At 35.3% G+C, this 27028-nt stretch overlaps 1 protein-coding gene across 3 annotated transcripts in view; it reads left to right on the top strand.

Moving 5' to 3' along the window:
- The window catches only part of KCNH8 (potassium voltage-gated channel subfamily H member 8), a 380763-nt gene that overhangs the window by 175599 nt on the left and 178136 nt on the right, over nucleotides 1-27028 (top strand). For all 3 annotated transcript variants that reach the window (XM_005545676.4, XM_074033725.1, XM_074033726.1), the window contains one exon: nucleotides 21871-21998. In XM_005545676.4, the coding sequence (XP_005545733.2) occupies nucleotides 21871-21998 (128 nt within the window). The remainder of the gene's footprint in view (nucleotides 1-21870; nucleotides 21999-27028) is intronic.

Below are 27028 nucleotides of genomic sequence, written 5' to 3'. Positions count from 1 at the left end.
TTTTATTTAGTTTTGCCCTGATCTTTGTTATTTCTTTTCTTCTGCTGGGTTTGGGTTTGGTTTGTTTCTCCAGTTCTTTGAGGTGTCACCTTAGATTGTCTATTTTTGCTCTTTCAAACTTTTTGATGTGGACATTTAATGGTATGAACTTTTCTCTTAGCACAGTCTTTGCTGTATCTCAGAGGTATTGATATGTTGTGTCACTATTATTCAGTTCAAAGAATTTTTGAATTTACATCTTGATTTCATTGTAGACCTAATGATCATTCAAGAGCAGGTTATTTAATTTCTATATATTTGCCTGGTTTTGAGGGTTCCTACTGGAGTTGATTTCCAATTTTATTCCACTGTGGTCTGAGACTGTACTTGATATAATTTCTATTTTCTTAAATTTATTGAGACTTGTTGTGACTTATCATATGGTCTATCTTGGAGAATGTTCCATGAGCAGATGAATAAAATGTATATTCTGCAGTTGTTGGGTAGAATGTTCTGTAAATATCTGTTAAGTCCATTTCTTCTAGAGTATAGTTTAAGTCCATTGTTTCTTTGTTGACTTTCTGTCCTGATGACCTGTCTAGTGCTGTCAGTGGGGTATTGAAGTCCCCCACTATTATTGTGTTGCTGTCTATCTCATTTCTTAGGTCTAGTAGTAATTATTTTATAAATTTGGGAGCTCCAGTGTTAGGTGCATATATATTTAGGATTGTGATATTTTCCTGTTGGACTGGTCCTTTTATCGTTATATAATGTCCTTCTTTGTTTTTTTTAACTGTTGTCACTTTAAAGTTTTTTTTGTTTTTTGTTTTTTGTTTTTGTCTGATATAAGAGTAGCTGCTACTACTCTTCTTTGGTGTCCATTTTCGTAGAATTTCTTTTTCCACCCCTTCACATTAAGTTTATGTTAGTCCTTACATGTCAGGTGAATCTCTTGAGTCTCTTGAAGACAGCAGATACTTAGTTCATGAATTCTTATCCATTTTGCCATTCTGTATCTTTTAACTGGAGGACTTAGGCCATTTTCATTAAATGTTAGTATTGAGATGTGAGGTACTATTCTATTTATCATGCTACTTGTTACCTGAATACCTTTTTTTTCATTCTGTTATTGTTTTATAAGTCCTGTGAGATTTATGCTTTAAGAATAATCTATTTTGGTGTATTTTGAGGATTTGTTTCAAAATTTAAAGCTCCTTTTAGAAGTTCTTATAGTGCTGGCTTGGTAGTGGTGAATTCTTTCAGCATTTTTTGTGTGTGTCTGGAAAAGACTTTATCTTTCCTTCTTTTATGAAGTTTAGTTTCAGTGCATACAAAATTCTTGGCTGGTAATTGTTTTGTTTTAGAAGGCTAAAAATTGGACCCCAATCCCTTCTTGTTTGTAAGGTTTCTGTTGAGAGATTTGCTGCTAATCTGATAGGTTTTCTTTTATAGGTTGTCTGATGCTTTTACCTCACAGCTCTTAAGATTCTTTCCCTTGTCTTGACTTTAGATAACCTGATGACTATGTGCCTAGGCAATGATCATTTTATGATGAATTTCCTTGATGTTCTTTGAAAATCTTGTATTTGGATATCTAGATCTCTAGCAAGGCCAGGGAAGCTTTCCTTGATTATTCCCTCTAACATGTTTTCCAAACTTTTAGATTTCTCTTCTTCGGGAACACCAGTTATTCTTAGGTTTGGTCTTTTGACATAATCCCAAACTTCTTGGAGGCTTTGTTAATTTTTTTTTATTCTTTTTGCTTTGTCTTTATTGACTTGGGTTAATTCAAATGCCTTGTCTTCGAGCTCTGAAGTTCTTTCTTCTACTTGTTCAATTCTGTTGCTGAGACTTTCCCATGCATGTTGCAATTCTCTAAGTGTGTCCTTCATTTCCAGAAATTGTGATTGTTTTTTACGTATACTATCTATTTCATTGCAGTTTTTTTCCATTCATATCCTGTATTTCTTTTATTTCTTTAAATCGATTTTACCTTTCTCTGGTGCCTCCTTGATTGGCTTAATAATTGGCTTCTAGACTGGGTGCAGTGACTCACACCTGTAATCCCAGCACTTTGGGAGGCCGAGGCAGGTGGATCATGAAGTCAGGAGATTGAGACCATTCTGGCTAACACAGTGAAACCCCGTCTCTACTAAAAAATACAAAAAATTAGCCGGGCATGATGGTGGGCGCCTGTAGTCTCTGCTACTCAGGAGGCCAAGGCAGGAGAATGGCGTGAACCCGGGAGGCGGAGCTTGCAGTGAGCCGAGATCACGCCACTGCACTCCAGCCTGGGTGACAGAACGAGACTCCGTCTCAAAAAAACAAAAATAAAATAAAAAAATAATTGGCTTCTGAGTTCTTTTTCTGGCAATTCAGAGGTTTTGTCTTGGTTTGGATTCATTGCTGGTGAGCTAGTGTGATCTTTTCGAGTATTAAAGAACCTTGTTTTGTCATATTACCAGAATTGATTTTCTAGTTCCTTGTCATTTGGGTATACTATGTCACAGGGAAGATCTGGGACTCTTGGTTGCTGTTCAGATTTTTTTGTCCCACAGGGTGCTTCCTTGATGTGGTGCTCTTCCCTTTCCCCTAAGGATGGGGCTTCCTGAGATCCGACCTGCAATGATTGTTATTTCTCTTCCGGATCTAGCCACCCAGTGGAGCAACTGGGCTCTAGGCCATTACTGGAGAGTGTCTGCAAAGAGTCCTATGATGTGATTTGTTTTCAGGTCTCTCAGCCATGGACACCATCACCTGCTCCAGTGGAGGTAGCAGGGGAGTGAAGTGGACCCTGTGAAGGTTCTTGGTTGTATTTTTGTTAAGTGCACTGGTTTTGTATTGGTTGGCCTTCAGCAAGGTGGTGGCATTTTCAAGAACACATCAGCTGTAGTAGTATAGGATCAGGCAGTGGGTGGAGCCATAGCACTCCCAAGAGATTATGTCCTTTGTCTTCAGCTACCAGAGTGGGTAGAGAAAGACCATTCAATGGGGCAGGGTTAGGTGTGTCTGAGCTCATACTTTTTTGGGGGCGGGGCTTGGTGTGGCTGCTGTGGGCAATGGGAGTGTGGTTTCCAGGCAAATGGATTTATAACAGAGACTGGGCAATTTATAAAGGAAAGAGGCTTAATTGACTCACAGTTCCACATGGCTGGGATGGCCTTGGGAAACTTACAATCATGGCAGAAGGTAAAGAAGAAGCAAGTATCTTCTTCACAAGGCAGCAGGAAAGAAAAGAGTAGAGGAGGGACTTCCAAAAGCTTATAAAACCATCAGATCTCATGGGAACTCACTCACTGTCACAGGAACAGCATAGGGAAAACCACTTCCATGATTCAGCCACCTTCCACCAGGTCCCTTCCTCAACATGTGGGGACTATATGAATTACAACTGGAGATGAGATTTGGGTGTGGACACAGAATCAAACCATACCATGAAAGAATTCTCACTCACAGTTGCTACAGAACAATAAAATACCTAGGAATACAGCTAACCAGGAGGGTGAAAGGTCTCCACAGGGAGTACTACAGACCACTACACAAAGAAATCAGAGATCACACAAGTGGAAAAACATTCCATGCTCATGAATAGGAAGAGTCAATGTCATTAAAATGCCCGTACTGCCCAAAGCAATTTATAAATTCAATGCTGTTCCCATTAAACTACCGTTGATATTCTTCACAGAACTAGAAAAAAAAAATACTTTAAAATTCTTGTGGAACCAAAAAAGGGCCCAAACAGCCAATGCAATTTTAAGCAAAAAGAACAAAGCTGGAGGCATCAGGCTACCTGATTTCAAACTGTACTGCTGGAGTACGGTAACCAGAAGAGCATGATACTGATTTAAGAACAGACAAATAGACCAATGGGACAGCACAGACAACCCAGAAATAAGACTGCATGCCTACAGCTATGTGATCTTCAACAAACCTGACAGAAACAAGCAATAGGGAAAGGACTCCCTATTCAATAAATGGTGCTGGGATAACTGGCTAGCCATATGCAGAAGATTGAAACTGGACCGCTTCCTTACACCATATTAAAAAATTAACTCAGGATGAATTAAAGACTTAAATGTAAAACTCAAAACCATAAAAACCCTGGAAGACATCCTAGGCAATACCATTTAGGGCATAGGCATGGACAGAGATTTCATGATGAAGACACAAAAAGAAATTGCAACAAAAACAAAAATTGACAAATGGGATCTAATTAAACTAAAGAGCTCTACACAGCAAAAGACACTATCAATAGAGTAGAAAGATAACCCAAAGAATGGGGGAAGAATTTTCCCAAATTATGCATCTGACAAAGGTCTAGTATCCAGCATATATAAGGAACTTAAACATATTGACAAGAAAAAAACAACCCCACTAAAAAATAGGCAAGGGACATGAACAGACACTTCTCAAAAGAAGACATACATGTGGCCAACAGTCATGAATAAAAGCTCAACAGCACTCATCATTAGAGAAATGCAAATCAAAACCACAATGAGATAGCATCTCACACCAGTCAGAATGGCCAGTGTGAAATGTCAAAAAATAACAGATGTTGGTGATGTTATGGAGTAAAATGAATGCTAATACACTTTTGGTAGGAGTGTAATTCAGTTCAACCATTGTGGAAGACAGTTTAGCAATTCCTCAAAGACCTAAAGATAGAAATACCGTTAGACCCAACAATCACCTTACTGAGTACATACCCAAAGAACTGTAAATCGTTCTGTAATATTATAAAGACATGCACATGTATGTTCATTGAAGCATTATTCACAATAGCAAAGACATGGAATCAACCTAAATGTCCATCAATGATAGACTGGACAAAGAAAATGTACATATACATCACAAAATACTATGCACCCGTAAAAAAGAACAAGATCATGCCTTTTGCAGGGACATTGGTGAGGCTCGAGGCCATTATCCTTAGCAAACTAATGCAGGAACACAAAACCAAATACCACACGTTCTTACTTATAAGTGGGAGCCAAATGATGAGAACTCATAGGCACATAGAGTGGAACAATACACACTGGGGCCTATAGGAGGGTGGAGGATGTGAGGAGGGAGAAGATCCAGAAAAATAACTAACGGATACTAGGCTTAATACCTGGATGATGAGATAATCTGCACAACAACCCCCGCCCCCACCCGCCATGACACACGTTCACACGTTTACCTATGTAACAAGCCTGCACAGGTACCCCTGAACTTAAAATAAAAGTTAAATATATATATATATAATAAATCATTATGATTTATTGTGGAAGTAATGGTGTTGATATTAACTAGACATGACCAGAGTCAAGGCTCTGCAAAATCATGAAGTGTCTCTGAACTTTTTAAACTCCTTTTTCTGAGTCAGGCATAAGTAAAATCATTCCCTTCATCCTGTGCCAAATGTTGGTATTCTATTGATTGTCAACTAATTCCTGCTAAGCAGCTATTTCTTCCAGAGAGTATTTATATTTTAATAGAAGTAGCTGTTAATATCAGATATAGGCTCAAGGATTTGAATAAAGATAGACTAAGGTGGCACTACTCTCCCGCTATGCCTGTATTTTCCTGATGACTAGTTTTCTCCATTTCAAGATCCCGAACTCGTTGTACCAGTTAGTCTTTGCTGCATAGCAAATTTCCCCAAAACTTGAAAAATTTAAAACAAAAATAGTTTTTATATTTTATGATTCTGTGGGTTAGCTACGTGGTTCTTCTGTTTCAAATGGTATTGGCTGGAGTCATTCATGTAGCTACTATCAGCTTGGAACTTGGCTGGGGCCAGAATATTCTGAAGGACTTCATTCATATATCTGGTGTCTTAGCAGGGCCCTTAACTGAGGAGGGTAGAATCACTGGGAGTCATTCCATTGTCTAAGATGTCTGGTTCTCTCTCTCTGGCTTGCTTTCTCTTCTTATTCAGTAGTTGAGCTTTGAGACTTTACATAATGGTTGGCTCTCAAGAGGGCAAATATGGAAGCTGCATAAGTCCAGAAGTCACACAGTCTTTTCTGCCATACTTTAATGGTCAAAGAAAGCCACAGGACCAGCTCAAATTCAAGGGGAGAGAAAACAACCTTTATCTATTGGTAGGAAGAAAAGCACATATGAATAAGAATGTGATGGCTAATTGCTGGCCATATTTACTTATTTAGTTTTGAGACAGGGTCTCACTCTGTCACCCAGGCTAGAGTGCAGTAGTGTGATCTAGGCTTACTGCAGCCTCCATCTCCTAGGTTCAAGCAACTCTCCTGTCTCAGCCTCTCAAGTCGCTGGGATAACAGGCACACACCACCATGTCTGGCTAATTTTTGTATTTTTAGTAGAGACGGGGTTTCACCATGTTGGCTGGGCTGGTCTTGAACTCCTGACCTCAAGCAATCTGCCAGTCTCAGCCTCTCAAAGTGCCGGGATTACAGGTATAAGCCACCACGCCTGGCCCCATGGCCATATTTACAGACAATCTAACATTTTATTACATCTTCCACCTTTTTCTCCTTTCTTTCCTTGTTCATTTTTCATGTCTCTCCTGACAATATCAGTGATGTCACTGGTTTCTCAAGTTATATGGAGTGAGTGTTGTCATCATTATTTCTAATTCAATATGCCTAGTAGAAAATACACAGGTTTTAGAAACATATAGACCTTCAAATGGATGCCAGGTCTACTTATTTCTAGTAATATGACACTGAGCAAAATATGTAAACTCTTTTACCTCAAGTCTTCTCATCTACTAACTAATAGAGGGGACAAAACTTACCTCAAAGGGTTAATATTAGATTTATATTAATATAGCTTATGCATAGTGATTAACTGAAACTTAAGAGATGCTCAATAAGTGTTACTTTATTTCTTCCTGTTTCTACATGTCTCTCTCTGTCTCAGTTTTTTTCTATCCCATTACCTTTTCCTAGAAGAAAAACATTTTTGAAAATTTCTAACCACTGTTCATAACAATCAAACATATTTGTCATAAACCTACTGATATTGTTCAACAAATTCTTCAAGATTTATTAAGCATTTTGACAACTATTATTCTCTTATGCTGGGTACATTATTCTTTCCTGAGTTTGCCATGTTATTGCTACTGCTAAGCCTTGGCTCATACTTTCCTTTTGCCAAATAAACTATCATTGCCTATTCCTAAATCCATACGAAATCTTTTCTTTTTCAGAAGCGTTGTCTAATGTTTCTGGTGCTTATTAATAATATTTGTAACCTTGTATTTTAATCTATTTGTTTCCAAACAGTTTCCATCAGTTTTATGCTCCATGATGAATTTGGGGATATTTTAAACCATGTGTCCCCCGACTACTCACTTTAAATTTCACACACTGTAAATAGAACTAAACAATTGGCAACTTTTCAGTAACAACGTGTTGAATTGCACAACCAGAGAAGCAGTAAAAATTTGCTTTTAGGGCCATTTTATCTATGAAAGATTCCAGATACAGCATTAGTCAATGTCTTCATAAATGCTGTGGAAAAAATATATAAATAGAAAGTAATAGCAATGATTAGGGACAATTGAGTGATTGCAATTTTTGAAAAGAAAAATCAAGAAAAGCACATTATCTTTCTTGATTCATACGTTATTTTGTGTGATTAGAATTTCCATAAAAGAACCTCCTAACCAATATTTGACTAAGCATTAAAATAAAATAGTGAATAAAAGAATCCTGTTTCTATCCTATTATTATACTTGCTATAGATACAATATGCAGGCACTTTTTTTCTTTTGATGGGTGTTGCTGGATGATTTCTTTATTTATGTCCTTGATAAATACTGTCAGAAATATGTTCTAGAAAAGTAAATAACCAAAGGATAGTTCTTACCAATCCATTAGAGTTTTTATAGCTAGCACCATTTGTTTGGTCTTTCTACTTCTAAAACCTTTCTTTAATAAATACATCACTCCAAATCCAAAAGCAGATGTCAGATCACATCTTCCTCATCTAGATAACCCCAATATTTCTTTTAAGAGTTAGGATTCCCAGTGTGTGATGTTCCCCTTCCTGGGTCCAAGTGATCTCATTGTTCAGTTCCCACCTATGAGTGAGAACATGCAGTGTTTGGTTTTCTGTTCTTGTGATAGTTTGCTAAGAATGATGGTTTCCAGCTGCATCCATGTCCCTACAAAGGACACAAACTCATCCTTTTTTATGGCTGCATAGTATTCCATGGTGTATATGTGCCACATTTTCTTAATCCAATCTGTCACTGATGGACATTTGGGTTGATTCCAAGTCTTTGCTATTGTGAATAGTGCCGCAATAAACATACGTGTGCATGTGTCTTTATAGCAGCATAATTTATAATCCTTTGGGTATATACCCAGTAATGGGATGATGTAAATGACGAGTTGATGGGTGCAGCACACCAACAAGGCACAAGTATACATATGTAACAAACCTGCACGTTATGCACATGTACCCTACAACTTAAAGTATAATAATAATAAATAAATTTAAAAAAAACCAAACAAACTTTTTAAAAAAAAAGAAAAAAAATTTAAAAAAAAGAAAAAAAAAAAAAAAAAAAAAGAGTTAGGATTCCAATATGCCAGAACCAGAAGGACATTCTGAGGTTTCCCGACATTTCCTCTGTTTATGGAGACAGCTGTTTCACTAACTTGCAGCACTTGTAAATGCTTTGACAGCTGATCACATACTATATTCTTGACTTCATACTTTGGTAAGCCTGGATATGTATCTTTCTATAAACCTCACCTAATCTTTGATGTTACTATTACCTTATCTTTGCTTGGACAGCACACTCAGAAGGCTTCATCACCAAGATTTTGGGAGAGTAAAGCTAAGTATAGTTGATGTAACATTGTAGAAGCAGCATAGGAACAATAAGAACAATAGGTAAAGCTATAATTATAACAATATTAAAAGCTTATATTTAGAAATGACCGCATTCGATATTTTAGGATATTTTTCTAGGTTTTTTCGTTTCATTTTATTCTCTTCTAGTTTTGACATTTTATGATACATTTGTTCTCTAGAAGGGAACGTCTTTATTTAGGAGGATAAAAACTTAGGAGGGTCTTAGCATTCACTTTTGCTATTCCAATCTACAACTGGAAGATACATAAAAGTGCTTTGCATTGCAAATTTGGGATAACTTCAAAAATCCCATGGTTGATGTTAGGGATAGCACTAAGCATTTCAGTTCCAGAAGAATAAAAGAAATTCCTATTTGAAATGAATTCCTCATTTGGAGGGAAAAAAAAACATGCATTCTGGCACAACAAGATCAAATTATGGAATACAAAAGTGGCTCCTTCCCATGTGCAGCCCCTGTCCCTCCTCCAGTCCTCTGCACACCCAAACTGTTTCTGATTGGCTTTTAGCTTTTAGTTTGTTTTTTTTTTTTTTTTTTTTTTCCTTCTAACACTTGTATTTGGAAACTCTTCTGTGATATTGAGAAGTATACTCTTGAGTGTTTAATAATGTTTTTTTCCAAAAGAAAAAAAAAAGAGTTAGGATTAAATTCTTTAGCCTATTATTCAAGATCTCTAATGAATTTTGCTGAAATTTTACTCTCAATTTTGTCTCCCACAGCATCCATTACACACCACCACACATAATGTATGTAATCTTTTTCTCAAATGATAAAGTATTCTAACGTATTTTTGCTCAAGTATTCTCAGTCTAGAATTCCCTTTCTTCCATAAGCTTGGCCAAAAGTATGTTTTCTAGGCTCAGACCAGAGGCTAGTTTCTCTATTGATTTTTTTATTGTTCTCATTCTCCCTTGTAAACATCTTCCTTATATTCCACAAATACTTCCATTTAGTGCTCATGTGTGCCACCATATCCTCAATTATGTCTATTTTTCTGACCATATATGATCTCAACGAAGTCAGAAATTGTTTATATGAGCTTGGTGTCTCACAACATCTTCCTTATAACTGATGGGGTTATAAGAAGACAATGAATTTCCAACACCTATTGTGAAACTGTTGTGGGAGTCATATTTATTTTTGACATTTAAGTTGAATTGAAGTTATTTTAATATTGGGAGCATCAAGTAATCCTGAAATTGTGCCATTTGGGGACATTACAAACAAGATTTGGAAAATCCTATCAGGAAGTTAATGCAAGGAATAGGAAAACCAAAATATTCGTTTTATTCTTAACCACTAATAGGGAAATTTTGGGGTTTGTTTGGGTATCATATAGTACAAACATAGGAGTGTCTCCCCATAGTCAGGACTTCCTAGCAAATGTTATGATATTTTTGTAAGGAAGAAAACTCTCATTTCTTCATAACTTATTTAACTTTAGAAGATCACCTATAGGCAAAGGATAATCATATATTGTGAGGTGCCTAGTCTTTTGAACTACCTTTCAAAGCTAAATTCCATCAGACATTTTCTCAATTTTTTCTTAAAATGTCATATTCTCTACTGAAGAAGTAAAATTCAAAATTGCAGTATCTGCCATCTTCCCAGAAGGACATAAATCTCCAACCAATGATACCAAATAATAATCAGTTCACTGTAGGCAGACTATTTCTTGCAAGGTAGTATAAATAAAGTTTTTTAAAAATCAAAATTCATACTTTGTATCATTTTCTAATACTGTGGGGAAGTTTTTTGAGATTTTTTTCTTATAATATAAGGTTCTGGCTTTCTGATGTTGGTAACAGTAATAGCTACATGTTGACTTAGAAGATTTAGATTTTGAGACGGACTTCTTTCTTTAATTATTTTATTTTATTATTATTATTATTATTATTATTATTATTTTGAGACAGAGTCTCGCTCTGGTGCCAGACTGGAGTTCAATGGCTCAATCTCGGCTCACTGCAACCTCCGCCTCCCAGGTTCAAGTGATTCTCCTGCCTCAGCCTCCCGAGTACCTGGGTCTATAGGTGTGTGCCACCACACCTGGCTAATTTTTTGCATTTTTAGTAGAGACAGGGTTTCACCTTCTTGGCCAGGATGATCATGACCTCTTGACCTCATAATCTGTCCGCCTCGGCCTCCCAAAGTGCTGGGATTACAGGCTTGAGCCACCGTGCCGGCCAATTATTTTTAATTTTTATGAGTACATAATAGATTTAGGTATTTATGGGATGCGAAAGATATTTTGGTACAGGCATACAATGCATAATAGTCACATCAGGGTAAATGGACTATCCATCCCCCCAAGCGTTTATCATCTCTTTGTGTTGCAAACATTCCAGTTATACCCTTTTAGTTTTTGTAAAATGTACAACAAATTACTATCGATTGTTATCACTCTGTTGTGCCATTAAATACTAGCTCCTATTTATTCTAATTATATTTGTGTAACACGGTGAGTCTTCTATCATGATGAAACTAAGTCTAAGTCAAATACAATGAAATACCTAGACTCTGAACCGTTTTACTTGTGAAGATCCATACTCAAAAAGGCCAATATCAGATTATTTGGTAAGAGAAATTTTTTTTAAGTATTAGTACTTTAAGGATGTATATATCACCTATTTTTTCATTATATTACTTTTTTTCACATACATTTCACATGTGTGAACTAAACTGACTCAAGATTTCAGGCCTATTTCCTTATATTGGGCAGTTTCAGGTTCACAAAACATTGCTTTGCTTTTGTTCAAACTTCTATCACTACAAAAATCTCCCTCTTGCTACCCTTTTACAGTCATACCAACCCCATCACCCTCTACCATCCCTAATGCCTGACTACTGCTAGTCTGTTCTCCATCTACAACATTTAGAGAATGCTATCATAGAATAATGCAATGTGTAACCTCTTGAGATTAACTTTTTCCACTCAACTTAATGCCCTGCAGATCAATTCAAGTTGCTGCCCACTTCCATTGTTTATTCTTTTTTATGTCTGAATTGTATTTCATGGTATAGACAGACCAGTTTACTTAACAATTGTACACAGGGCTTCATGAGGACATGCCTCCATTTCTCTGGAATAATTCTCCAACAGTGCAATTGCTCACTTGTATGGTAAGTATATGTTTAAGGCTTTTTTCTTCAAGAAATTCCCAACCTATTTTTTAGATTAACTGTTTTTCTTTTTCTATTTTTCCATTGTTTTGAGACAGAGTCTCCCTCCGTCCCCTAGGCTGAGACAGTGGCACGATCTCGACTCACTGCAACTTGTGCCTCCCAGGTTCGGGTGATTCTCATGCCTCAGCCTCCTAAGTAGCTGGGATTACAGGTGCGTGCCACCACACCCAGCTAATTTTTGCATTTTTAGTAGAGACGGGGTTTCATCATGTTGAACAGGCTGGTCTTGAACTACTGACCTCAAGTGATCCACCCGCCTTGGCCTCCCAAAGTGCTGGGGTTACAGGGGTGAGCCATTGAGCCCGGCATAGAGTGACTGTTTTACTTCTCATTTCCACCAGCAATGTGTGAGAGATCCAGTTTCTGCACATCATCACCAGAATTTGATACTGTAACTATTTTTTATTTTGCTATTGTGTATTGATACCTCATATGGTGTCTATTGATACCTAATTGTAGTCTCAATTTGCATGCCCTTAATGGTTAGTGTTTTTAAACATCTTTTCATGTGGTGATTTGCTATTCTTATATCCTCTAGTGAAATGTCTTTTGCTTATTTTCTAATTGGATTGTTTGGTTTTCTTATTATTGAGTATTCAGAGTTCTTTATATATTCTACATCTAAGTCCTTTGTCAGATGAGTGGTTTAGAAATACTTTTCCCAGGATGTAATTTGTACTATAAATGTGCTAATTCAAAGCTTCCATATACTATTAAAATTTAACAGTAACCATGCAATTGTTTTGAACCTAAATCAACAAAAGATTTTTTGTTTACAATTGCAAACGCATGGTAAGAATACAAAACTGACCAAATGTAGTTGGATTTATTATTGTTTTTAAATTTCTGCAGACAGCACTTCCCCTGTTGCCTACAGAGGTTTGGAGTGCCTTCCCTGCCCTGACCCTGGCAGTATGCTATTGCTCTTGCTAGACCTAGAGATTAGCAGGTTTTTGTAACACTCTCACGGTAACAAAATTCACGATAGACTGTTGTGTAATTCAGTACATGGAAAATGATAAAATACATAATCCATATACTTTTCTTTAAAAAATGACAATGTATTCCAGCCAACAGAAATGATTCAAAATTATAAATTTAAGAATGTGGAAGATATAAATTTGTGTCCTTCCTTAACAAATTTGGACCAGTTATATATTAATCCAGAAGGATTCTTCAGTTCACAGTGTAAACGACACCCTTCATCAATTCCCTACATGATTCCTCTTTCACTTGTAGTCATTTTTGTGTATCAGCAACTAGTTTTTCTGGGGCACATTTTTTCCCCACAGTTCATACCGGAAATTTTTCTTAGCAGCACTTATGGGATAAAAGTTTAAATAAAGGAATAAAAAGAAGAGTGGGCAGAGGGACAAGCTGGGCTGCAATGCAGTTATAAGATATTTGCCGACTCCAAGTTCACCAGCAGCTAAAACTGGGTGCTCTGCAGAGTTGTCTCAAATTGGGCAGGGACCCCTCATTACAGTCCCATATGGTCCGTCATTGAATGCAGGATGTTCTGGGAAGAGCCACTCACTTCACCTGAGGGAAATTCATAAGTGGACTGAGGCCTAAGAGGTGATGGTTCTGGACAGGTACACTCCCAGCGCTATAGACTTCAGGCTTTTAGTCCTGAGCAGGCATCTGGCCAGTGTAGCATAACATGTACTACAACTCAGCAAGTAGAACCTGTCTTCTTATTTCTCATCACAAAAGCAAAGCTTCAGGAGGTCGAGGCTATAGCTTGCGATGATTGTACCTGGGAATAGCCACTGTACTCCAGCCTGGGCCACACAGCAAGACCTCATCTCTAAAAAACAAACCAAAGCAGGGCTTAATTTGTGGCCAAATGGCCATTTGCATTTCAAACCTTTTAATAATGATTACATAGATATATGATGTATATATTCAAAATTTATATTGAATGAACTGAGTCACAGGCTTTTTTAAAATTGAGCAAAACTAAAAGTCCAGTCTCGTGTACTTTGGCAGATATTTTCCCCTTAAATCCTCTTTATATCTAAGATCTATAACTATTCCTGTGTTAGTTATGTTTAAGATTAATTTATATGAGGTCAGTGATGTTAAAAAAAAAAAAAAAAAAGAAAAAAAGAAAAGAAAAGAAAAAGAAAGCCTAGAACAAAGCCAAAAAATAAGTCCACCAAAATGTTAAATTATTACCGGGAGGTGGTATTATGAAAGAGACTCATTTCCTGCTTTCCATTGTTTTCCACTTCTAAATTTAGTAAAACGCACATGTATTATTTTTATTATTCAAGGAAGAAATGTGTATGTACTATTTAATTGTAGTTGAGCTTATAAAAAATAAATGCAATAAAAATGCTTGAAATTCTTGATATTGAAGCCAATCAGGCATTCTTTCTTTTTTATTTTTCTGTATTTCCCAATTTTCCATAATGAATTTAAATTACCTTTATTCTCTCTCTACATATATATTTTTTCTGTGTTTTCCCAATTTTCCATAATGAGTTTAAATTACCTTTATTCTCTCTCTCTAAAATATGTATAGTTTTTAGATTTCAGCCTTTTTATAAGTTACAAAAACTGCCACCCCACTAAATAAGACTGCTCCCTTCGTTACAGTTGAATATTTTTAAAGAAGAGTCCTTCTATTGCATTTTATAAAGCTTTTTTAAAAAACACAAATGTTTACTGAGTTATATATAAAATCTGGTATTTACAGAGATGGTCAAGGGGTTTTTTTTATTTACAGATCTGCTGAATTATATTGATTCCCTAAAAGGGAATGACCCTTAGCATAAATCCTACATGAGATTGATATATTTTTCTTTTACTGTATTTCTATATTCAGTTTACTAATGTTTTATTAAGGATTTTTGCATCTATAAGTGAAAGTGATATATATATATACACACACATACATACACACACACACACACACACAGTTTTGGTACCAAGTTTTCCAGAGTTGTAAGTGTATTCACAAATTTTTTGGCTCTTTTATTCTCTGAAGTTGTTAAAAGAATTATCTGTTCTTTTAAAGCTTGATAACTTTGACTTTAAAACCCTCTGCAGTAGGCCTCAGAGAGGGGTGGTAAGTGACATGAGATAGTCTCTTTCTCTGCTTCTTTCCACATTACTGGTCTATTCAAAATTTTTACTACTGTTTGGAACTATTTTGGTAATTGACTCCTGCCCTCAAAGTATTCATTAAATCTACAAAACTATGAAAATGTAATTTTCTACAAAGTAATTTTATAATTTCTAAAGTCTTCCAAATTCATGATCTTGTTTTTATTCTGAATATTATTTGTGTTGGTCTTATTTCTTTTCCTTGAATACAACTGCCAGAAGTTTAATTCTCTTATCTTCTTTCCATTTAATTGGCCACATTTTAAAAAGCGTTTTGTTTTCTGTTTCATTTTTTTTGTTTCTATAACCTAGTTTACTCTTATTTGTTGTTTTCCTATTAAATTATTATATTTATTTGGTGTCTTAAAGTTCTACATATTTAATATTTTAAATATGTAGTTTGTTTCATGTATTAGATATTTTATATGATATATTTTGTAATAGGTACATTTTAAGTATTGATTTTTCTCTCATTCATCTGATTACATCCATTGAGTTTGGATATCAAATGTGCTTATTAACATTATTTCTTTTTAAAAAGTCTTTTATTTCCAAAGTCTACAAATTTGCTTACTAATTTCTCTTAATATAAAAAATTATACAGAAATTTAATAAATCAAAATAGAGTTTGAGCCATTATATGGAGAATTGTTTTCATACACATGACTTCTGTTTTGTGGAATATTTTTGAAATTGTGTTTGCAGAACAAAATCAACTGCTATGAATATTCCATGAGCATAGAAAAGAAGAGAAATTCTTTCTTTGGTAGATACCATAGATACTCATTCATTAATTATAGATAATTTTAACATTAACATTATTAATGTATTAGCCGTAATAACTTGTAAATCAATGTATTAACATTCCCTATAATTTTATTTATTTTTTGCCACCACAGCTATCAGTTTCTGAGACAGATGAAGTTACTTCACTGTAATTTTGGATTTTCAGATTTCCTGTGTTTTTAATGTTTTTCAATGCTGTATAATTTAGAATGTAAAAATGTATAATTTTATTGTAATTTTTTTAAAAGGACGTTTCCTTTGCATCTTGAACTATAAGTTTCTGCATTGATATTTAAATGGGAACAAGTGCTCTATTTTTTTAAAAAGCATGTTATAAAAGTAGTTTACAATGTAAAAGTAGGGATATGAGAGAAAGTGGAAAGGAAATAAAACCTAAAATGACAACTGGAGAGAGAGTACATTTCAGCGTACGTCCTTTTTAGTACAAGAAAGAGAGCGAAATAAGAGAAGACCCTGTCTAGCAGAGAAGATAACTCCTGCCTAGAAGAGATCCATTTTGACTCAACACTATAACACAGATAAGTAAAAATATTGGACAGGCTCACAGCTCAGTGATCTATTATTTACTATGGTGAGTTGGAAAGAACATGTGATTTCACGGAAGTTCATTGAGAATTCAAATATCAGCCCTCCCACTTACTGTGTGAATTTGGACAAGTACACAATTTTCATGATCTTCAAGTTTGTTTTATGCTTTTTTTCCCCTTCAGTTAATAGAAAAACTAATGCCTAACAAAGTGAGGATTAAAAAAGAACCAAGACAAAGTTCCTGGCATAATGCCTAGAACATGATGGAGGTTAAGGGAATGTTGCTAATACATGATGTTTTGTTCAGAAGTCCTAACTCAGTGGAGTCTAATCATAACTTTAATTTTTTTCCTGGAAATTTTCATCTCTCAGTGTTGCTTAGTAACTAAAATGGCTTATTTAATTATCCTGCTTACTGACCACTACCTCCTCCTCTTGTATTTTACTTATTTACCTTCATTGACCTGATGGCAATTGAAATCTTCACCTTTTCATCACTGAAAGAAAAAGGGAAGGCCTAGATTTTCTCCTTTTACTCCGAACACTCTTACTAGATAATTTCATAATCAACTAATTGACAAATCCAGGCAACTTTTATCTCTACACGTATTTCAAATGTGCCAGCTTTGCTCCACATCTACTGCTAGCTACTACTTTAGTCTTACCATGTTTTTACTGATCTACTAAAACAGGCTTCTGAGTAATCTCCTATCAACTTCTGTTGTCTCTTTCTAATAAAATCACCCATTACAAGTCAATTTGTTCTTTTGAAAACTCAAATGTTCTCATGTCATTTGAAGGTTTAAAATCTTACTGTTGCTTCATGTGCTCCAGCACTGTAGCTTGCTAATCTGTGCTATGTTATAGGAAACAAGAAGAGAATGAGGGAGACAGAAAACACACACACACACAGAGAGAGGGAGAGAGAGAGAGACAGAGAGAGAGAGAGAGACAGAGAGAGAGAGAGAGGAGAGAGGGAGATAGAGGAGAAAGAGAGAGTTATCTTCTTATTCAAGTAGCTGCAAATATATATTTTAGGCTTTTAAAAAAAATAATTTAGGCTTTTTTGTTTGTTTCCTAACTAATACTTTTATCATTGCACTTATAGTCAAGAGCAAAAATTCTAATGTGGCTTCAAAGGTGCTGAATGAGCTGTCTGACTTCTGCCTACCTTCTAGTTCCCCTTTTTACCGCTCTTCCTTCCTTTCACCATATACTAACTCTTCTGGACTTCGTTCAGTTCTTCAAAGATGCTGAACTCCTTTCTGCCTGAGATCCTCACACCTTGTCTTTGCTCCTCTGACCCTATCTTATTAACAACTATTGGTTCTTCAGATTTTAACCCTGGGTCATCCATCTCAAGCAGTTTGTTCCCTACCACCACCACCACTACCACCGCCACTCTCTATAATTTTATCAGGTTTCATTGTTAAATGGTTTGATATCACTTTATTGTTGTCCTTTTTTGGTGAAATAATTTTACATTAAAAATATATATGAAGTATAAAATATTATTACAAATCATTATATACCCCCAATCCAGTTTAAGAAATACAATTATACTAATACCATTTAGTAAGGCATGGTGGTCAACTGGAGATTCTGTTTTCTAGCCTCTTGTGCAGCTGGTTGTGGTCATGTGATTACATACAGTTTTACAGCAGTTGTACATTTCTCTAAACAGTATATTATTTAGTTTTACACATCTGTGAATATTGTTAAAATGTTGCCATTTTTTCTCTTTCATTTTTTGCTTTTGTACTCAGTATTATGTTTTTGAGATATTTCTGTGTTAATAGGAAGACACTATTTCATTCATTTCCCATTTATTTCCTATGTAAGTTCAATTTGATGGAATTATGATATTCTATGTCATTACTATGCCTATATGCATTGTTTTATTTGTGGACATTTGGCTTATTTCTAGTTATACATACACACACACCCATATGTTATGTGTATATATACACATACTGATGTGTTTGTGATTTGTGTAGATATGTAGATTAGAAATATTGCTGTCATGAATATTATAGTAAAGTAGAATGATTTTCAACCCAATCTTGCATGAGGGTTCAATTGTGACTAACTATTTGCACAGAAAACTTTTTTTTCTTCCATTTAGAGTCAAGACTATCACAAATTATTCTTTGACCCTTCCCTTTGAGGGGACCTTTTCTAAGATGGTAAAACTGCTATCGTTTGATTTGGAAAATCTCAGTTATTAATTAGATTTCTCCGCTGAGAAGGGAATTGGCTTATGGACGGTTGTGAATATCTAATCTGGTTCATTTTGTAGTTAGTATTGTAATTCCACTTGACATTTTGAAGCCAATTGATATTGTATAAGCAGTCTGTTGGCCATTCCTACCAAATTTCTGTAGAGATTGTCTGAAAACTCTGGCTGTTTTCAAGTTTAAATATATTTAAAATTACTCCTTGCTGGAGTAATAATTCCATTTTCAAATTTAATTTACAAAGATTCTATGTAGATCAAAAAATTTCACACACGAAGATATGATCTTAACTTTTAGCAGTAACCATGAAATGTGCTTTGTTCAGCCACAAGTTTTTAAAAAGTGTCCTTTTTGATATTATTCTGGGTGTTTTAAAATCTATTTTTAGTGATGCAAGTCTATAGTAATGTAGCAAATTTGGTTTTCAATATTTTTTCAAGTATGCAGCAAAAGGTGAATGCTTTTTTTAAAAGTAACATTCAATTAGACTTTTGTGGTGAATCAAACACCCCATTTGCTGGCCATTAAAGCATCCCCAAGTGGTGTGGGAATTTTGGAGGTAGGGGTAATTAAAGTCCATGAAACACTTGGATTGAGGTCTCAGATGGGCAGCAGGAATTATAATACCTGTTACTCTATGTGAAAGTTGATAAAAAGCAGCAGTCCGGAACACTAATTGAAGTCACTAAGGGACTTGGTTCTGTGTGTGGAAAGAAGAGGGACTCGAGACCAATCTGACTTCACATACTGACTCTACTGCTGTTACTAGATGTGTGACCATCTAATGTGTTATTAGACCTTCAGTTTTCTCATCTGTAAATGGCGAATAATAATACTTATTTCATAGGATACTTACGAGGATCAGTTTTAATAATAAATTTGGAAGATCTAGAACAGAGCCTGGCACACAGTAGGCATCAACAGCAGTCATATGGCTTCTATGACATAGCAACTAAACCAAATTTTTTTTATGAAGGAGAGATATCAAAGAGCTTTTATAATAGTAGAGAGATTTTATGATGAACTTAAATAAATAGATTTTAATGTTTTTATATTTTGCAATAATTGTAACATAGATACAATTTATTTAGGGTGAAATTTGATCAAATAATGACTAAATGTTTCTTAATGTAACATAACCACTTTATTTTCCTTGAACAGTAGCCCTTTAGAAAGAAAACGATATAGCTAGATCCTTACTTTGTTTTACTAAAATATAGTCCAATTGGATTAAAGATTTAAATGTTAAAACTTTTTAAAGTAAGGGCAAAATATATTGGAATAAACTTGCATATATTTTTGTGTGACAATAGTTTGGCTATGCAGGGCATAATGTCTAGACACCAGAAATGGAAAGATAAGTCTGACTGAAACCAGTGGCAAATCCATATAGGTCTGCAGCAAACTCGATGCTTGCCTTCTTGGAGGAAAGAATTCAGCCAAGGGGCAGAAGTAGGTTTAAGGCAGAGGGAGAGACCAAGGCAAGTTTTAAGATTGAGAGTTTATTTAAAATGCTTTAGAGCAGGAATGAAAGGAAGCAATGTACACTTGGAAGCGGGCCAAGCACGTGACTTGAGAGATCCAAGTTCTCTGTTCAGCCTTTGACTTGGGGTTTTACACATTAGCTTGGTTCTAGGGTTTCCATTTCTCTTTTCTTGACTCTTCTTTTGTGGTAGGCTGTCCACATGCACAGTGGCCCTCCAGCACTAGGGAGGGGCTGCATGCACAGTGTGTTTACTGAAGCTGTGCACATGTTCATTTGAGGTGCTTTCCCTTACCAGTAGTGCATTCCCAGAGGAAGGTTATGTACCAGTTAAACACCACCATTTTGCCTCTTAGTGCACATGCTTGAGCCCACTCGTTCAACTCCTAACATCACCAGCTCAGGTGTTTTCTACCTATCGGGATACTGTCTTTCACTGGCACTGGCTGCAGCCAATTATCATTTCAGAGCGACAGTTTAGCAACCACTAGGCCATCAACTAATGTTTGCTTGACATTCCTGGGGAGATGGTCCTCTCCTGCACTGTTCATGTCTGACTAACTACCTACTGTAACATGACAACAGGTATTTTAGAATTTATAAACTGCGTAAATGAATTCCAAAGTCAAGAACAAATTGGGAACATTTTTGGTGGCAAATATGATGAGAAAATGGCCATTACTCTAGTATACAAAGAGCTACTGCAAATAAATTTAAAAACACTACTTCGATTTCAAAATTGACAAAACTGAATAGACCAGAAAAATCAATACAAACAAACAATAAATATTTAAAGCATGCTCATCCACACTCATGATTTTTATAATACAAATTAATATGGCATTTTTCAACTATCCAAATATTAGCCAATACTCATTTAATAGTTTATAGTTTTGGCATGTGTGTGGTGAAGCAGGCACATCTATTCACTTGCTGGTACTGTAAATTGCTGGAATGAAATATGGAATATGTATACCAAAATTTAAAATGTACATACCTCTGCCAGTAATTCATTTACTTAATAAACTCAAAGCTGTATGCATTTAAGAATTTTCTTTGCAGGATTGGCCACACGGATTTTGACAAAAAAATCTTAGGTAAATCTGAATCTTCATGATAGAGAAACAGTAAAATTAATAAAATTAGTTATATCCTTAACATAGTGTGCTATTAGCTGTTTAAAAAAATAGGAGAGAACTATAATATGCAAATATTGAATGATTTGCAAGTATTTTAATGTGAAAAAAGTAATAAATAAACAATTTTTACTGTAAACATATATATATGCAGAGAAAAAATAATTATAAGTGTGGATATAGGGTACATATTAGAAATTTTTCTGGAAAGAATGTTTTTAAATGTTGAGAGTAGAATTAGCGATTTCAGTGTGGAATAGCAGGAAGGAAGGAATAATACCCATTAATGATTTCCTGAACTATTTGAAAGTTCTCCTCTGTTCATGTATGTTTTACTTTAATTTTTAAAAATTAATGCAGTCAATATGATGATAAAAATGTACAAATTATAAAGGACTAAAATTAAATTAAATGTCATTAGGATCCAGCAGATTATTTTAGGTATTGGAAAACATGTACAATATGCTCTTGAAAGGGAACTGTCAAAACGACATTCTGGAGGTGAAATGATGCATGCATTTGTGTCTAATGAGCTTTATTTTCCCCCAGACAAAGTCAAAGGAAGATCAAGAGCAGGGACCCACTTTGACTCAGCCCGGAGACGGAGTCGAGCAGTCCTTTATCACATCTCTGGGCACCTGCAAAGAAGAGAAAAGAACAAATTGAAAATAAATAACGTAGGTGGTATGTGTGTACAGGACGAATGCTAGTGTTTCCCCTGGTGGCAATGTTTGACTCGTTAAAGAAGGGCCTCAATTACCCATTTACTGGCTTGCCTACATTTTTTTTTTCCACTTTGGTTTGTGCTTTTCTATATAGAACAAACTGGAAAAGGTCAGCAGTCATGAGGCATTTCTATAATAAAAGTGCTTAATCATAGTGTTATCACAGCATAGAGATTAGAATATTATTGCAGTGAAGTAAATATGGTACTAGGGACACTGCAAATGGGGACACACTGGTTACATTTTATGAAACAAAAATGATGCAGCAAGTCATATTACACATTCATAGTTTATTGGTTAAAATTTCTCAAATTTAATTTTAGTTCCATCGTTTTGCACATTATCTAGTTCTACAAATGCTTTTATCCAGGAGAAACATGACCAAATCAAAGCCATTACGCCACTAAAAAACTTTCATTATATATAAAACACAGTTGAAAATTTCACAGTAAAACACTGGATTTACAATTGCATACCATACATTAAACAATTTTGGAAAGTCACACTTTTAGTAAATTACAATAGAGTTGCTTTCTGAAATATGGTGTCTCTCTGTCAAAGCCACAACAAATAACTATGCCTGTATAAGGTGATTCTTTCCAATTTTACATGGCATATATCCTCCAGGATTTCACACTGAATTTTGTAACTGGTTCTTAGCACTAAGAGACTTCACTGAGAAACCTAGAACAATATCTATTTAGTTGTAGATAGTCAGAGTTTTAAAATCATGTTAATGTCATTAATTTGCCTTATGGAATCATCAAAACATATATGGGGGGTTGTGTGACCATAGGTGGCAGATTAAATACCAGCATCTAACTTGCCAATGACAAGAAAAAGTCACATGAAATGACCAGATCTATTTTGGAATTGATTTAAGATCCAGAAGTTCTGGGAGTTAACGACAGAGGGGGGATACTTTGGCATTTTATTTTTAACATAGCAAGCTCAAGGACTACCTAATCTGACATACACATACACATGCTTTGATAAAACAGGACCATTCATCAGACATACAAAGTATTCATTTCTCTGATTGTAGTGAACAAAGAAAGATGTATGAACCCAGGGTGAGGAGCGAGATTTGACATGAACGTGCTGCAAACCTGGCTCTACTTCAGTGCAACTTTCTGGAAGCCAAAACAAGATGTTTTGAATCATTTGTCCTCCCAGGACCATCAACCATGTCCGTGCTGGTCTGCCATGTACCACTGTGGAGGGTCACATTTTGATTTTTTTTTTTTTTTTTTTTTGGTCCTAATTCAATATAAAGGTTCTCTAGGGATACGTGTGCCCTAGTGTTATATTGATTTCCTGGGAATCCAGGGAGAGGCTTGAAACAGTACACACCACTTGATCTATGGATCCTTCCACTGGTGCCTATTTACATCCCCTTTCAGTTACCAAGTCAGCCTTAGTGACATAAGCAAGTTATAGGAAGAAACAAAGGTAACTACATCTGGGCTTGATTCCATGCAAACCAACCAGCAAAGCACCTAAACAAATATTATCCACAGATTCTGTAAGGCTGAAAGCTGACACTATCTAGCTTTTAGTGGAGAATTTAAACGTAGTAAGAATTAGTGCTTTAAAATGCATTTGCTGGGCATGCTATTTTTCCCTTTAGATTTAACAAAGTACAAAGCAGTACTTAAAAATATGATTTCAAAAAAAGTATAACTCCCATTACTTAGCTAATTTGCTTAATTGCCATTCATTTAAGAAATACAAACATCAGGGTAGAGTATTAAAATAATACATAGTAATTTAAGACGCCTAATCAGCACAGTGACTCTAATACTACAGGTAATACTACAGGTAATATCTAATACTACAGGTAATATCTTATTCCTGAAGCAAAGTATGGAATCAGGAATTGCCCTGTTCACCTGTTCACCATCTCCTTTCAGGAATAACAAGAGTAGAATGGCTAAATGGCAGATAGAAGGAAGACAGAAGGGAGAAGAGGAAATGACTTGTATAGTTTATTAAATAAACAAATTTTCTGGAAATTCTGGCTGTAATAACATTTGCACACACAAAAAATAATTCTTAACATTTTATAGTCGTTTGCTATTTACAAATTCCTTTTACTTAAATCATATTATTTGATTCTCATAGAAGCCAGTACTAGGTCTGATTTTTATTAGTCCCATTTTAATGATGGAAAAAACTCAACTTATTAGAAGCAGCAGTTGTGGTACCCAATCTTTAATCTTCTAATTCAAAGCCACTGTGCTTCTGACTCTTACCTTGCTGTTTCTCAGATACAGTTCTGTGGAACAGGAATATATGCTTCAGCCGTAGTCAAATGAATTCATCAGGTCATCAGCAGGTTTGGGAATCAAGATGCAACATATTTTAGTCTGGCTCTAACTTTGCCTGGTATACCTTGAAAAAGGTGTTTTCAAATTCTACCTTCCTTAATTTGTTATTCTGTCAATCAAATAAGAATGAGATGATGCAAATGTTTCCAACACGAAGAAATGTTAAAGATCACACTAGAGCCTTGGAAGCTTGAAAGGAGAGTGCTACAAATGCGTATTTCCGGCAGGGGACAGTGGTAATCATCAAAGGCATACACTGGCTTTAGATTACTCACTGAAATGACTGTAGAAATATTTTCACATTCTCTTGCTCATTCAGATGATAGCTTCAAAGGAACTATTGCAAAAATAGTTTAGGAAACAATTACCTTAATTAGGCACTGGAGTTAACTATTTTGTTGGTGTCACAGGTTAGAGGTTAAACATCTAAAACACCATTGGTACTAAAGAAATATGATTGAAGATTAATAAGTAAGATAAACCTAACATCTAGAGTAGACAAACTCCATGTTTGACAGTTACGAATAACATGTCTTCTTCCCTGCTTCCTGCTAAAAAGCATAATTTTACAACTGTGTAGAATTTTTCTTTACAATTTTAAGTTTTTTTTTCATTTGAAAGGATTTTGATAAAACGTTACAAAAACTGGTGGAAGAGGAGGAGCATCTATTTTTTTTCACTCAGGTGATTATGTAAAGATGTTTGCAGGATTTGAGTTAACAACATTTCAAAATTTAAATCTAATCTCAAATGCATTGAATTCTCAGTATCTTTTAAAAATATTTTTAAAATATGTTCTAAGTAGCTTACAAAATGAAACCATGTGATTTATTTTCTGATTTGTACAGAAAAGTGATATATTGCTGAACTTTTGTGACAGAATCCCTAATGCTTCATTATCAGCATAATCAAAAACAAAAGCAAAAACTTCACTTTTTAGTTTTCCCAAATCATTACCCCTGGATATCGATGTTCCCTCAAACACTGTAAAATTTTAATTTCTGTAATATGATAGGAAAAATTTATGTGGATAGAAAATGAGATATTTCCCATGGCTTCTGATAACTCTTTATTGTAGTAAATATTCAGGGAAAATTTGGATTAGAATCAATCATGTTGTTATAACTAGAAGTGTTTATCAATAGTGGGAAGATTAATGGTTACAGACCTCAATTCCCTCTTCCAATGTAACAGACTGAATTTTTATGAGAAGCCCAACAGGGCTACTTCGTCTCCTCTTCTCTGTTTTATGCCAAAGTCTACCTTTGGAACTGGTTTCTTCAAACCAGAGAATGAGGCAAAGGAGACAGGATGAATATCAGGGAATTGTATGAAACATAGATGCAGTGGCAGATGGGCATCTAAGGACCATCTGGAAATAGTTTAACAGTGACCCACCACGAAGTGCTGACATTATGAGATGCCTGTGTGGGTTGAGTGAGAATATTAACAGGAAGTGGAAACATGGGTTGAAAATACCTACCAAAGAGAAATGCCAGACAGGGGTGCATTAATATCAAGGTAGCAAAACTATTCAATCACTGACAGTCACCACTTAGAGCTAGATGTCCCTGATGTTTCTGAACCTTTCTTGAATCCTCAGGTACTTCAGGATCCCTGAACACTTCACATTAATCTGCCCTTCCCTCAATGAGTGAGACAGGCACAACATAGTGACCTACAAGTAATATATATTCTGGAATTTTTAACTGCTCTGTTAATTCAACTAAACTTTCAAATATAAGTTTCCATTACCTATCTTGGATTTCTCATTAATTGAGGTCAAAGCAAGGTCTGCAAGTATCTGGTCACAGGCTTGTCAAATTTCCACACATGCTATTGTTGGGCCTCCCTTTGTCTTCTAGCAACAAGGGAATTGTTCATCAATTTGAACTGCATTCAAAGCGAAGTGCTTTTGCAGTTATCAAAAACTCCAGCTATTCTGCATTTAGTCAATTGCACAGTGAACACTGGCTTTCTCCTCCCCTGACTTGAATAATAACTCTTAAGTAACTGTTTCTTACTTTACCATCTGAACAATGTCTGGTGCATGTCAGACTGCATCTGTGTCTATCAAGGTAATGAGGTTTGGGTTCCCAACTTCACCAATAGCCACAATGCAAAAAATGAAAGTAGTTAGCATGACTTAGCTATATTTGGAAAGAAATGTAAACTGTTTACAATATATTATTGGTCATATATCTATTCTTTTTGGAAAGAAAGATACCATTGCTGTCATGAGTAAAATATCGGGTCAAATGTAGTCTTTAGATAATGACTGTCATCAGAAATCTATAAGTATACAGAATGTTCCCATGACAATAGGAATGTAAATATAGCTTTGTGTTTATAATGTGTGTAGGATTACATGTAACTGTGAATGTTTTTTGATGACATCTTAGGTAATGGTCTTTTTTATTTTTTAATGAACAAAATCTGGGTTACTCACTTAGCTTCATGACTAAACTCTGCATATTCCTGTTCCTTATAACAAAGATCTCTGCTCAGTTTTAGATGTTTAGATGTTTTGCATCACCAACTTTTAAAAGTCACTTGTAAGATATTGCATTGTGTAGTGAATGATCCTTCTCACAAAAGTGTATGTTTCAAACTATGTAAACCTTGTTTCTAATGTTGTGTTTCTCCTTTCTC

The sequence above is a fragment of the Macaca fascicularis genome, chromosome 2 (assembly GCF_037993035.2).
Source record: "Macaca fascicularis isolate 582-1 chromosome 2, T2T-MFA8v1.1".
In the NCBI taxonomy this organism is placed as follows: Eukaryota; Metazoa; Chordata; class Mammalia; order Primates; family Cercopithecidae; genus Macaca; species Macaca fascicularis.
This window is presented reverse-complemented; position numbering and strand designations above follow the sequence as displayed.